Source organism: Lampetra fluviatilis, chromosome 65, assembly GCF_964198595.1.
Source record: "Lampetra fluviatilis chromosome 65, kcLamFluv1.1, whole genome shotgun sequence".
Classification (NCBI taxonomy): Eukaryota; Metazoa; Chordata; class Hyperoartia; order Petromyzontiformes; family Petromyzontidae; genus Lampetra; species Lampetra fluviatilis.
The window spans coordinates 5,648,229-5,661,929 of record NC_136339.1 but is presented as its reverse complement, the minus strand read 5'-3'; the positions used below and the strand labels follow the sequence as shown (position 1 = coordinate 5,661,929).

At 55.1% G+C, this 13,701-nt stretch overlaps 1 protein-coding gene across 4 annotated transcripts in view; it reads right to left on the bottom strand.

Annotated features, from left to right (window-relative positions):
- Positions 1-13,701, bottom strand: part of LOC144952053 (uncharacterized) — a 49,876-nt gene that overhangs the window by 25,573 nt on the left and 10,602 nt on the right. For all 4 annotated transcript variants that reach the window (XM_078882447.1, XM_078882446.1, XM_078882449.1 and 1 more), the window contains exons 4-5: positions 5,101-5,257; positions 3,051-3,172 (exon numbers count right to left, since the gene is read on the bottom strand). In XM_078882447.1, the coding sequence (XP_078738573.1) occupies positions 3,051-3,172; positions 5,101-5,257 (279 nt within the window). The remainder of the gene's footprint in view (positions 1-3,050; positions 3,173-5,100; positions 5,258-13,701) is intronic.

Below are 13,701 nucleotides of genomic sequence, written 5' to 3'. Positions count from 1 at the left end.
CGGAATTGGGTTTGCTTTGGGTCAAAGCCACGGTGGCTAGGAGATGTTAACTACTTCGCCTGGTATGCATGTGGGTTCTATCTAGACCTTAACACCTGCTGTATATTTGGAGTCTGCGGTGTCTTTCTTCCTGTGGTGGTCGCGTGGATTTTTCTCAGGGTCCTTCGGTTTTTCCCCTACACATTTGAGAATCAACGTCGAGCGTTCAGAGTATTTGGCTGCTATGTATTTCCACGTGATGATGATGATGAGCAATCATTTGTGATGTCTAGGTCGCTTCTGAAAAAAAAGCAATATAACTCAGTGGGCCTTACCTGGTTAAACACAAATTGTTTAGTTTAACATGTAGGCTTTCATGATCAATATTATCCATAATCGAGGTTTTTGGGTTATATTGCGTAGATATGGACCCACCACTAATTGTAGTGTATAGTGTAGTGTATAGTGGAGTATACTAGTACAGCACTAACCGATTGTGTGTTGGAGAGTAAACCCACTAGAACATTTACAATTGTAGTGTATAATGTAGTGTATAGTGTAGTATACCAGTACAGCACTAACCGGTTGTGTGTTGGAGAGTAAACCCACTACAACATTTACAATTGTAGTGTAGTGTATAGTGTAGTGTATAGTGTAGTAAACCCACTACAACATTTACAGTTCAAGTAGCAGTGACGTTTTGCCGGTAATTACAACAACATCTGCAGCCAGCATCATCAGGCGACAGCCACAGAGTTGTGGACAAATCCTAATCCTGTTAAGGTCTTACACAAAAAGCACTATTATGAAAAATCGTTTAGTTTAGTTCAGTACATTCTTGGGGTTTTTATTTTATTTTTGGCTGTGAGAGGAAACCGCAGAACCCGGAAGAAACCCATTGCAGAACAGGGGGAGAGAATACAAAGACAAAGATCCCCCGTGTAGCCTCAACAGACTCTCGGGGGCAAGTGCTGTTAGCGAGTAGCTGCGCGGATAAAGGTCGGCACTGTGGCACACGAGGGGGTGGGTGGCCAGCACCACGCCCGGCCGCCTTTGTCTCCCCAGTGGCGATGTTCACACATCGCACCGGGCACTCGTTTGTGGCTGAGCCGACCGAGGCCCAGGACCGGTTCACAGAATCGTCACCGGTGTTAAACTCGGGTCGCCACACGCGGAACACGCACACACACACGTACACACACGTACACACACACGCACATGTATACACACACATATACACACGCACGCGTATGTACACACTACACACGTACAAGTACAAACACACGCACACACGCGCAAGTAGACACACGCACGTACACACACACGCACACGTACACATACACACGCGCACGTACACACGTACACACACACACGTACACGCACACGCACACGTACACATACACACGCGCACGTACACATGTACACACACACACGTACACGCACACGTACACACATGTACACACACACACGTACAAGTCGTCACCACGGCTCCTGTGCCAGGCCAGGTGCACTTTGAGGCCACGTGAAGCGTCGAAGACTTGCTGACAGCAGGTCACGGGACAGACCCTGTAGGTGCCATGGGTTGGCTAACTGAGATAACCGGTAGATGTACCAGCTAGCTGTACCCCCTACAGTGCCCCCTACAAGTACACACAACAACAACCGCCATTCGCCACTAAGTGGCGGTGACGTCACCACGGCGCTTGTGCCAGGCTACGTGCACGTGAAGTGCCGAACGCCCGCTGGCACGAGGTCACGGGGCAGACCCAGCAGGCGCCACGGGTCGACTGGCTGAGATGATTGGCCGATGCACCACCTGTGCCCCATATCGTGCCAACTGTGCCAAGTACGCACAAGTACACGCACGCACCGCACACGTACACCAGATATAGTAAAAGGCAAATGAATAGAAAACGCAATCGTGCCTAGATTTTGCGGACTAGGGCAGAACGGGCGTCCGATTCGGAGAAACGGGAAACCCGATTTGGCCCACCGACCACGAGCCCCGCTCACGCCACGCGGAAAACCCTCCGACAAGATCGTCGTCGTGAAAGAGTTTCCCCTCGACGTGAGAAGAGGGAAGAGCTGACCGGACGCGGGTCTCGCGGTCAGACAGCCACACGGACCCCCCCCCCCATCCCCTGCCCCCTACCCCCCACCCTGCCACCACCCCCCACCTCGCCCCGCCCACGCCCAGCACAACGTGGCTCAGCGGTGGCGCACTCGCCGCTCGTTACAGCGGGGGGGGGGGGGGAGGAGTGACTGAGCAAACGGCCAAGTGACCGACCGAGCGAGCGACTGACCGAGCGTGTGAGTGACCGAGTGACCGAGTGAGTGACCGACCGTGCGAGCGACCGAGCGAGGGAGTGACTGAACGAGTGACCGAGCGAACGAGTGACCGAGTGAGCGAGTGACCGAGTGAGTGACCGAGCGAGCGAGCGAGTGACCGAGCGAGGGAGTGACTGAACGAGTGACCGAGCGAACGAGTGACCGAGTGAGCGAGTGACCGAGTGAGTGACCGAGCGAGCGAGCGAGTGACCGAGCGAGGGAGTGACTGAACGAGTGACCGAGCGAGTGACCGAGCGAGCGAGCGAGTGACCGAGCGAGCGAGTGAGTGACCGAGCGAGCGAGAGATCGAGCGAGTGACCGAGTGAGTGACCGAGCGAGCGAGGGATCGAGTGAGTGACCGATTGAGGGACCGAGCGAGCGAGTGACCGAGTGAGGAACTGAGTGAGTGACTGAGCGAGCGAGCGAGCGAGTGATCCAGCGAGTGACCGAGCGAGTGAGTGAGTGACTGAGCAAGTGACCGAGTGTCTGAGCGAGCGAGGGAGTGACAAAGCGAGTGAGCGAGTGATCGACCTAGTGAGCGAGTGAGTGATCGACCGAGTGAGCGAGTGACCGAGCGAGTGACCGAGTGTCCGAGCGAGCAAGGGAGTGACCAAGCGAGCGAGTGAGTGACCGATCGAGCGAGTAACCGACCGAGTGAGTGAGCGATGGAGTGAGTGAGTGAGTGACCGAGTGAGTGACTGACTGAGTGAGTGAGCGAGTGCCCGAGCCGTCGGCTCTCGTACCTGCCGGGCTTGTTGGCGTACTTGAGGAGGCGGGCCTTCACCTCGTCGTAGGTGAGGAAGGCCATGTAGCCGGGGTGCGTCACCGCCAGCACGTTCCAGTTGCGCAGCAGCGACGACCAGGGCTGGGCATGACGACGGGGGCACGCGGGGACAGACGGGCCGAGACACAGCGGGTCTGTTAGCGAGCATCTTTTAGCGACCACCTATCTGTTAGTGATCATCTGTTCGTGGTGCTAACCACCGCGCCACCGCTCCCCCATGAAACACGACAGACAACAACAACAGCAGCAGCCTCCATTCGCCGCCGAGTGGCGGTGCCGTCACCACGGCGCTCGTGCCAGGCTAGGTGCACGCTTTTGTAGTGACGTAAATGGTGTCACTGGGGGGGGGGGGGGGTGTTCGCGCCAGCTGCTGTTACAGGAGTGCAGATCCTATGGGAAAGGTCGAAGGCGGAGCAAGGCCACGTCCAGGAGCATAAAGGGTGAGTCCCCAAAGTGTTCTTGGCTCACCATTGGAACCTCATTTGCCAGTAAAAAACATGATAATTGTTTTTTTTACCCTTCTATCTGGCAACAAAACTGACACCTTGTTTTTACAACGAGTCATGTTTGCATAGACCACAATACCTGCAGTCATAATGCGAACAAAATACATAACTCTGATAATGTGCACTGTCCTTGTTGCCAGATAGAAGGGTAAAAAAAACAATTATCATATTTTTTACTGGCAAATGAGGTTCCAATGGTGTAAATGCTTAACCCCGAGCTCTCATACTCTGATGGTGCATTGTCTTTGAGTTTTGCGCCTTTTGGTGTCATCTGGTCCAACACCATGTGAGACTAGGCTCTAAGGAAAGCTGTCTCGGGTGTGGACCAATCAACTTCAAGGACAGTGCATATCATTATCAGAGTTGTGTTTTTTGTTTGCATTATAACTGCAGGTATTGTGGTCTATGCAAACATGACTCCTTGTAAAAAAGGTGTCAGTTTTGTTGCCAGATAGAAGGGTAAAAAAACAATTATCATGTTCTTGGCTCGTCTATGGAATCAAGCCTGGGTCCCGCATCTTGTGGTCTACGGATCTTCGCCAAGAGCTAACTCGCTACTCACATCGTTAGCCACATCACCTCAGTGTTACCCGCAGGGGAAGTTGTTCAATCAAAGTGTTGCCCTCCCAGTCCAGAGCGTGTGCCTCCGTGTTGGTGAACAACACGACACTTTGAGGCCGCGTGAAGCGTCGACGGCTCGCTGCTGGCGGGAGGTCACGTGACCGAGCCAGGTGCCGTGGGTTTCCTGACTGAGATGACTGGCAGATGCACCTGCCGTGCTCCCCACGTGGCACCTAGCCTGGCACCAGCGCCGTGGCGACGTCACCGCCGCACAGTGGCGAATGGCGGCTGTCGTTGTACACGCACGAAGACAAAGATCCCCCGTGTAGCCTTCAGGGGCCGTTGGGGGAAAGTGCTGTTAGCGAGCAGCACCTATGAAGGCCGGCACGGCACACGAGGGGGTGGGTGGCCAGCGCCGCGCCTGGCCGCCTTTGTCTCCCCAGTGGCGATGTTTACTACACACCGCACCAGGTACTCATTTGAGGCCGAGTCGACCTAGGGGAGGCCCGGGACCGGTTCAGATAATCGTCACTGGTGTTGGCCGTGAGCGGAAATCGAACCCGGGAAACCAGGTTCATAGCGCAGCGTGACGCTAACACACGCTCTCTCACACACACACACAACTCTCTCACACACACACAACTCTCTCACACACACACAACTCTCTCACACACACACACTCTCTCACACACACACACACTCTCTCACACACACACACGCTCTCATGCTCACTGACATGCTCTCTCACACACTCACTCGCTCGCTCTCAAACTCGCACACTCACTCGCTCGCTCTCACACTCGCACACTCACTCGCTCGCTCTCACACTCGCACACTCACTCGCTCGCTCTCACACTCGCACACTCACTCGCTCGCTCTCTCAAACTCGCACACTCACTCGCTCGCTCTCTCACACTCGCACGCTCTCACACGTGCTCTCACCTGGAAGAGGCGGGTGAAGATGTCAAATTCAAAGACGGAGATGCAGTCGTTGCAGGTGAGGTCGATGGTCGACTTCAGCGCCATCGCCTCCAGGCCCGAGCTGATGGGGTGGACCTCGCTGATGCACTGGCGGAAGACCTTCCACGGCACGATCGCCCTGCGGAGGGGGACGGACACCCGCTGGCTTAGTCGCCCGTTCGCTCGTTCGTTCCTTCACCACCGCCGGTCAGTCGCTCATTCATGAGACTTCATCACAGAGCCAGCACAGCTGAGATCCTGGGTTCAAGCCCTGGGTCTGGGTCTCTCTCTCTCTCAAAGGGGTTCGTAATGGCCGTGTCTGAGACACTGAACCAGCATGGATGAGAACATGAGTTCAAGCCCCGGGTCTCTCTCTCAAAAGGGGTTCGTAATGACCGTGTGTATGAGACACTGAACCAGCATGGATGAGAACATGAGTTCAAGCCCCAGGTCTCTCTCTCTCTCAAAGGGGTTCGAAATGGCCGTGTCTGAGACACTAAACCAGCATGGATGAGAACATGAGTTCAAGCCCTGGGTCTCTCTCTCTCTCTCAAAGGGGTTCGTAATGGCTGTGTCTGAGACACTGAACCAGCATGGATGAGAACATGAGTTTAAGCCCTGGCAGAGGTCGCAAACGGGTTTTGATTCCTTACCCGTACCCGGCCGCACCAGGGTCGCAAATGGGTACCCGTACCCGGCCGGGTATGGGTACCCGTACCCTACCCGTACCCTACCCGAAATGAGTGACAAACGGTTACTCACCAGTGACTCACGGCCTACCCGTACCCGTACCCGGCCGCACCAGGGTCGCAAACGGGTACCCGTACGGGTAGCCGGGTAGGGTACGGGTATCGGGTACCCAGTTGCGACCTCTGAGCCCTGGGTCTCTCTCTCTCTCAAAGGGGTTCGTAATGGCCGTGTCTGAGACACTGAACCAGCATGGATGAGAACATGAGTTCAAGCCCCTGGGTCTCCCTCTCTCTCTCAAAGGGGTTCGAAATGGCCGTGTCTGCGACACTGAACCAGCATGGATGAGAACATGAGTTCAAGCCCCGAGCCTCCCTCTCTCTATCAAAAGGGTTCGTAATGACCACGACATTTCGCGGAGGGCGGATGCCCGGCAGTTCCCGAGAAGGGGTTGGGCCGTGTCGTGCGGCCCGCGGCCGAGAAGTCCCAACGCCGTTCGCGGATCGTCCACGAGATGCTCGGCCCGCCGCTACGTAAATCTCTCCATGCGGTGGTTAAACCGCCACCACCTCCTCCCACCACCACCACCGCCACCACCTCCTCCCACCACCGCCACCACCTCCTCCCACCACCACCGCCACCACCACCGCCACCACCACCACCACCTCCCACCACCGCCACCTCCTCCCACCACCGCCACCTCCTCCCACCACCGCCACCACCACCTCCCACCGCCACCAACACCACCACCTCCTCCCACCACCGCCACCTCCTCCCACCACCGCCACCACCACCTCCCACCGCCACCAACACCTCCCACCGCCACCAACACCACCACCACCTCCCACCACCGCCACCACCTCCTCCCACCACCGCCACCACCACTTCCTCCGACCACCGCCACCACCACCTCCTCCCACCACCACCACCACCTCCTCCCACCACCACCACCACCTCCTCCCACCACCACCACCACCTCCTCCCACCGCCACCACCACCACCTCCTCCCACCACCACCACCGCCGCCGTTGGGCCGTCATTGAGCGATCGGCCAGCTCTGCTTCCGGCAAAAAGAAAGCCGACGGGGGGGTTCAGCGTGGGCCAGTCGGCCGCCAATGATGATCCGGAGCCCTCGTCCCCGGGACTTGACGAACGGACGGGCGATTGACCGGCGCGACGGAGGAATGTCAAAACGAGCAACCGGTGCGGGCGTGTAGTGAACATCGCTACCCGGGGAGACAAAGGTGGCCGGGCGTGTTGCTGACCACCCACCGACCCACCCCCCCCCACCTCGTATGCGCCGTGCCGGCCTTCATAGGCTAAGCGAACAGCGCTTGCCCCAACAGTCTATACGGTGGGGGGAGGGGGTGGATCTTCGTTGTGTGTGTGTGTGCTGTACTCGTGGTCAGTGTGAGTGATTAGTAAGCGTTCCAAGACGCTGTTCACGGTGTAACCCTCCCCACACTCCCCACCGCGCGAGCCAGAGACAAATTAGAAATCCTGAGAAGCCGCGCGTGGAGACGGCGGAGGAGACTGCCGCGTGGGGAATGCCGACGCAGATTTCTGTTTGGCTGCCCGGGCGAGCGGTAGGAGGATGAGGAGGAGGAAAAAAAACAAATAGCCCCGTGCAAATCTCCAAAACAACAACAACATCAACAACATCAACTTCTCTCTCTCTCACCCCATCACTCCCAACCCCTCCCTTCCTCCCCCCCCCCAGCCTCCGGACTTCCTGCTGTCGTACAAATGGGGGAGTAAAAAAAACCTCCACCCCTCCTCCCCGCCTGATGATGATGATGAGAGTCAGGAAGGGCAGCCTGCTGAATTGAGTGACAACGCCTACACCGCATGACTTGATACTGGCGTATTAATGTGTTGTGTGTGTGTGTGATTGTGTGTGTGTGTGATTGTGTGTGAGTGGCTGTGTGTGTGTATGATTATGTGTGAGTGGCTGTGTGACTGGCTCTGTGTGTGTGTGTGTTAATTGTGACTGCGTGAGTGACTGTGTGACTGTATGTGTGAATGACTGTGAGTGTGTGTGTTACTGTGTGACTGTGTTAGTGGCTGTGTGCGAGTGGCTGTTTGTGTGAGTGACTGTGTGAGTGACTGTGTGAGTGGCTGTGTGAGTGGCTGTGTGACTGTGTGTGTGATTGACTGTGATTGTGTTAGTGGCAGTGTGTGTGTGTGCGAGTGTGTGTGTGTGCGAGTGTGTGAGTGGCCGAGTGGATGTGTGACTGTGGGACTGTGTGTGTGTGGCTGTGCCTGTGTGAGTAACTGTGTGTATGAGTGCCTGTGTGTGTGTGTGTATGAGTGCCTGTGTGTGTGAGTGACTGTATGAGTAACTGTGTGTGTGTGTGGCTGTGTTTGTGGCTGTGTGTGTGAGTGTGTGATTGACTGTGTGTGTGAGTGTGTGAGTGACCGTGTGAGTGTGTGTGCGAGTGTGTGAGCGAGTGTGTGAGTGGCTGAGTGAGTGACTGTGTGAGTGACTGTGTGTGCGAGTGGTAGTGTAGTGGTTAGGGCTACAATGCGCTGCGAACCGGAGTTCGATTCCTGCTCACGGCTACCAACACCGGTGACGATTATCTGAACCGGTCCTGGCCCTCCCCTTGGTCTACTCAGCCTCAAATGAGGACCTGGTGCAATGTGCAAACATCGCCACTGGGGAGACAAAGGCGGCCGGGCGTGGTGCTGCCCAAACCACCCACTCGTGAGCCGTGACCGGCCTTCATCGGTGCTGCTGGCTAACAGCACTTGCCCCGACAAGCGAGTTAAAGGCTACACGGCGTAGGTTCTTGTATGTGGCAAGATGTTAACTCCCTCGCCTGGTATACAGGAGGTCGTGGGTTCAAACGCGACCCTGACGACGCCTGCGGTATACTTGGGAGTGGTCGCGTTCGATTTTTCTCCGGCTTTTCCCTCCCCATTTAGAATCAACGTCGCACGTTCAAGTGATGATGATGATGATGAAGAAGGCAACTTCGCCGAGCTATCGTTTGTGATAGCCAGGTCACTCAGTGGGGCCTAACCTGACCCCGGCAGTCTATTAAGGGCTACACAGGTTGGGGATCTTTGTCTTCGTGTGGTTACGTGTGTGGCTTCATGTATATACGATCTTATCCATCTCTCTACGCAGGCACGCCAGGAAGGGGGTTGTGTGTGTCTGTTCTCATCGATCTTGCATCACGGTCAAGCGGCCGGAGAGGGGACACCTTTACATTCATATTCTTGGGTTTTTTCGGTAAAGTCACGCAGGTAAAAAAATTTAATTAATAAAAGTAAAATAAAATAAAAATAGAAATCACGACGTTTCGGAGGCAACACAAGCTTCCGTCTTCAGGTGGAACCCTCACAGCTCGCTCGCTGTATCAAGTAAAGAGAAATTTCAAGAGACCCGACCCCGTATATATACTGGTTGAGGGTGGAGGAGCCAGGACAGGCCCACTTTTTTTATTATTATGGTAAAGTTGGTGCGTTTGAAACTACGGCTAGTCTACATAACAATTCCTATCGGCCTCGCCATCAAATTCCGCGTGAGGCAAACCAAACGATTCGCCGTCGACGGGCAGAGGGGGATCTCCCCGCACGTTCAGCACGAGCCGGAGAGCGAGAGCCGGAGCCTCGCACGGAGCTCCCGGCCCGCCCCGCAGGACCCCGTCATCAGAGAAAAACGGACCAAGGAATGAACGAATTTCGATTTAAAGCTTTCGTGACTGCAGGGATTCATCTTCTTGGTTCTTTCGGAAAAGTCACGTAGAATGGAATTAATAAAATAATAAAAATAAAACATTTTTAAATAATTCTCACGACGTTTCGGCCACAACGCAAGCAGCCGTCCTCAGGTGGAGAACAGGTCTGTCGAGAAGACAGCGTCTGAATGTCACGCCCCAGGCTTGGAGCGACTATTTAAGCTGGGATGGAGGGGCGAAGGTGCAAATTATTTTGTCAAATAGTCGCTCCAAGCCTGGGGCGTCTCATTCAGACGCTGTCTTCTCGACAGACCTGTTCTCCACCTGAGGACGGCTGCTTGCGTTGTGGCCGAAACGTCGTGAGAATCATTTTATTATGTTTTATTTTTATTATTTTATTATTTGCATTCTACGTGACTTTACCGAAAGAACCAAGAAGACAAGGAATGAACACTTTCAGGTTTTCCCGGTCACGAAGCTCAAGACACGCACGCCCGCGTTCGCACCGATCTTCTAATTTCATATTCCTGTGGACCTGCCCCCCCTCCCCCACCCACCTTCACCCGCTTGCCGGAGCTTGAAGAGCGGCGACACGGAGCGGAGTGATTTAGGAGGGCGGCTGGGGGCCGGTACCACGAGGGTCGAGGAGGAATGAGGGACAGTAGCGACAGGGGAGTTACTTGGGGTGGTGGGGGGGGGGGTTAACGGGAGAGGCTGTTGGGGAGGGAAGGGGTGGAGGGGCGACGGGGAGATGGGGGAGAGGAAAGGGAACGGGCGATGGTGATGGAGAAGAGGTGGTGAGGCTTTAAGAGAGGAACGAAAGGGAGGTTAAGGAGGGGACCCGATCAATGTACAGGGGCAGTGTTGAGTCTATGGGGAGTGTTGAGTCTACGGTGCAGTGTTGAGTCTATGGTGCAGTGCTGAGTCTATGGGCAGTGCTGAGTCTATGGTGCAGTGCTGAGTCTACGGTGCAGTGCTCAGTCTACGGTGCAGTGTTGAGTCTGTGGGCAGTGTTGAGTCTATGGTGCAGTGTTGAGTCTGTGGGCAGTGTTGAGTCTATGGGCAGTGTTGAGTCTATGGGCAGTGCTGAATCTATGGTGCAGTGCTGAGTCTGTGGGGAGTGCTGAGTCTATGGTGCAGTGTTGAGTCTGTGGGCAGTGTTGAGTCTATAGGCAGTGCTGAATATATGGTGCAGTGCTGAGTCTGTGGGCAGTGATGAGTCTGTGGGCAGTGTGGAGTCTATGGACAGTGTTGAGTCTATGTACAGTGTTGAGTCTATGGGGAGTGTTGAGTCTGTGGGCAGTGTGGAGTCTATGGGCAGTGTTGAGTCTATGGGCAGTGTTGAGTCTGTGGGCAGTGGTGAGTCTGTGGGCAGTGTTGAGTCTGTGGGCAGTGCTTGAGTCTGTGGGCAGTGTTGAGTCTACGGGCAGTGCTGAGTCTGTGGGCAGTGTTGAGTCTGTGGGCAGTGTTGAGTCTATGGGCAGTGTTGAGTCCATGGGCAGTGTTGAGTCTGTGGGCAGTGTTGAGTCTATGGGCAGTGCTGAGTCTATGGGCAGTGTTGAGTCTGTGGGCAGTGTTGAGTCTGTGGGCAATGTTGAGTCTATGGTGCAGTGCTGAGTCTGTGGGCAGTGTTGAGTCTGTGGGCAGTGTTGAGTCTGTGGGTAGTGTTGAGTCTGGGCAGTGTTGAGTCTATGGGGAGTGTTGAGTCTGTGGGTAGTGCTGAGTATATGGGCAGTGCTGAGTCTGTGGGCAGTGTTGAGGCTATGGGCAGTGCTGAGTCTGTGGGCAGTGCTGAGTCTACGGTGCAGTGCTGAGTCTATGGGCAGTGCTGAGTCTACGGTGCAGTGCTGAGTCTGTGGGCAGTGCTGAGTCTGTGGGCAGTGTTGAGTCTGTGGGCAGTGTTGAGTCTGTGGGTAGTGTTGAGTCTATGGGTAGTGTTGAGTCTGTGGGCAGTGTTGAGTCTGGGCAGTGTTGAGTCTATGGGCAGTGTTGAGTCTATGGGCAATGTTGGGGTGGTGGGGGGGGGGGTTAACGGGAGAGGCTGTTGGGGAGGGAAGGGGTGGAGGGGCGACGGGGAGATGGGGGAGAGGAAAGGGAACGGGCGATGGTGATGGAGAAGAGGTGGTGAGGCTTTAAGAGAGGAACGAAAGGGAGGTTAAGGAGGGGACCCGATCAATGTACAGGGGCAGTGTTGAGTCTATGGGGAGTGTTGAGTCTACGGTGCAGTGTTGAGTCTATGGTGCAGTGCTGAGTCTATGGGCAGTGCTGAGTCTATGGTGCAGTGCTGAGTCTACGGTGCAGTGCTCAGTCTACGGTGCAGTGTTGAGTCTGTGGGCAGTGTTGAGTCTATGGTGCAGTGTTGAGTCTGTGGGCAGTGTTGAGTCTATGGGCAGTGTTGAGTCTATGGGCAGTGCTGAATCTATGGTGCAGTGCTGAGTCTGTGGGGAGTGCTGAGTCTATGGTGCAGTGTTGAGTCTGTGGGCAGTGTTGAGTCTATAGGCAGTGCTGAATATATGGTGCAGTGCTGAGTCTGTGGGCAGTGATGAGTCTGTGGGCAGTGTGGAGTCTATGGACAGTGTTGAGTCTATGTACAGTGTTGAGTCTATGGGGAGTGTTGAGTCTGTGGGCAGTGTGGAGTCTATGGGCAGTGTTGAGTCTATGGGCAGTGTTGAGTCTGTGGGCAGTGGTGAGTCTGTGGGCAGTGTTGAGTCTGTGGGCAGTGCTTGAGTCTGTGGGCAGTGTTGAGTCTACGGGCAGTGCTGAGTCTGTGGGCAGTGTTGAGTCTGTGGGCAGTGTTGAGTCTATGGGCAGTGTTGAGTCCATGGGCAGTGTTGAGTCTGTGGGCAGTGTTGAGTCTATGGGCAGTGCTGAGTCTATGGGCAGTGTTGAGTCTGTGGGCAGTGTTGAGTCTGTGGGCAATGTTGAGTCTATGGTGCAGTGCTGAGTCTGTGGGCAGTGTTGAGTCTGTGGGCAGTGTTGAGTCTGTGGGTAGTGTTGAGTCTGGGCAGTGTTGAGTCTATGGGGAGTGTTGAGTCTGTGGGTAGTGCTGAGTATATGGGCAGTGCTGAGTCTGTGGGCAGTGTTGAGGCTATGGGCAGTGCTGAGTCTGTGGGCAGTGCTGAGTCTACGGTGCAGTGCTGAGTCTATGGGCAGTGCTGAGTCTACGGTGCAGTGCTGAGTCTGTGGGCAGTGCTGAGTCTGTGGGCAGTGTTGAGTCTGTGGGCAGTGTTGAGTCTGTGGGTAGTGTTGAGTCTATGGGTAGTGTTGAGTCTGTGGGCAGTGTTGAGTCTGGGCAGTGTTGAGTCTATGGGCAGTGTTGAGTCTATGGGCAATGTTGAGCCAATGGGCAGTGTTGAGTCTATGGGCAATGTTGAGCCAATGGGCAGTGCTGAGTCTACGGTGCAGTGCTGAGTCTATGGGCAATGTTGAGCCAATAGGCAGTGCTAAGTCTACGGTGCAGTGCTGAGTCAATGGGCAGTGCTAAGTCTACGGTGCAGTGCTGAGTCTGTGGGCAGTGCTGAGTCTGTGGGCAGTGTTGAGTCTGTGGGCAGTGTTGAGTCTGTGGGTAGTGTTGAGTCTATGGGTAGTGTTGAGTCTGTGGGCAGTGTTGAGTCTGGGCAGTGTTGAGTCTATGGGCAGTGTTGAGTCTATGGGCAATGTTGAGCCAATGGGCAGTGTTGAGTCTATGGGCAATGTTGAGCCAATGGGCAGTGCTGAGTCTACGGTGAAGTGCTGAGTCTATGGGCAGTGCTAAGTCTACGGTGCAGTGCTGAGTCTATGGGCAGTGCTGAGCCAATGGGCAGTGTTGAGTCTGTGGGCAATGTTGAGTCTATGGTGCAGTGCTGAGTCTATGGGCAGTGCTGAGTCAATGGGCAGTGTTGAGTCTGTGGGCAATGTTGAGTCTATGGTGCAGTGCTGAGTCTATGGGCAGTGCTGAGTCAATGGGCAGTGTTGAGTCTGTGGGCAATGTTGAGTCTATGGTGCAGTGCTGAGTCTATGGGCAGTGCTGAGCCAATGGGCAGTGTTGAGTCTGTGGGCAATGTTGAGTCTATGGTGCAGTGCTGAGTCTATGGGCAGTGCTGAGTCAATGGGCAGTGTTGAGTCTGTGGGCAATGTTGAGTCTATGGTGCAGTGCTGAGTCTATGGGCAGTGCTGAGCCAATGGGCAGTGTTGAGTCTATGGGCAGTGTTGAGTCTATGGGCAGTGCTGA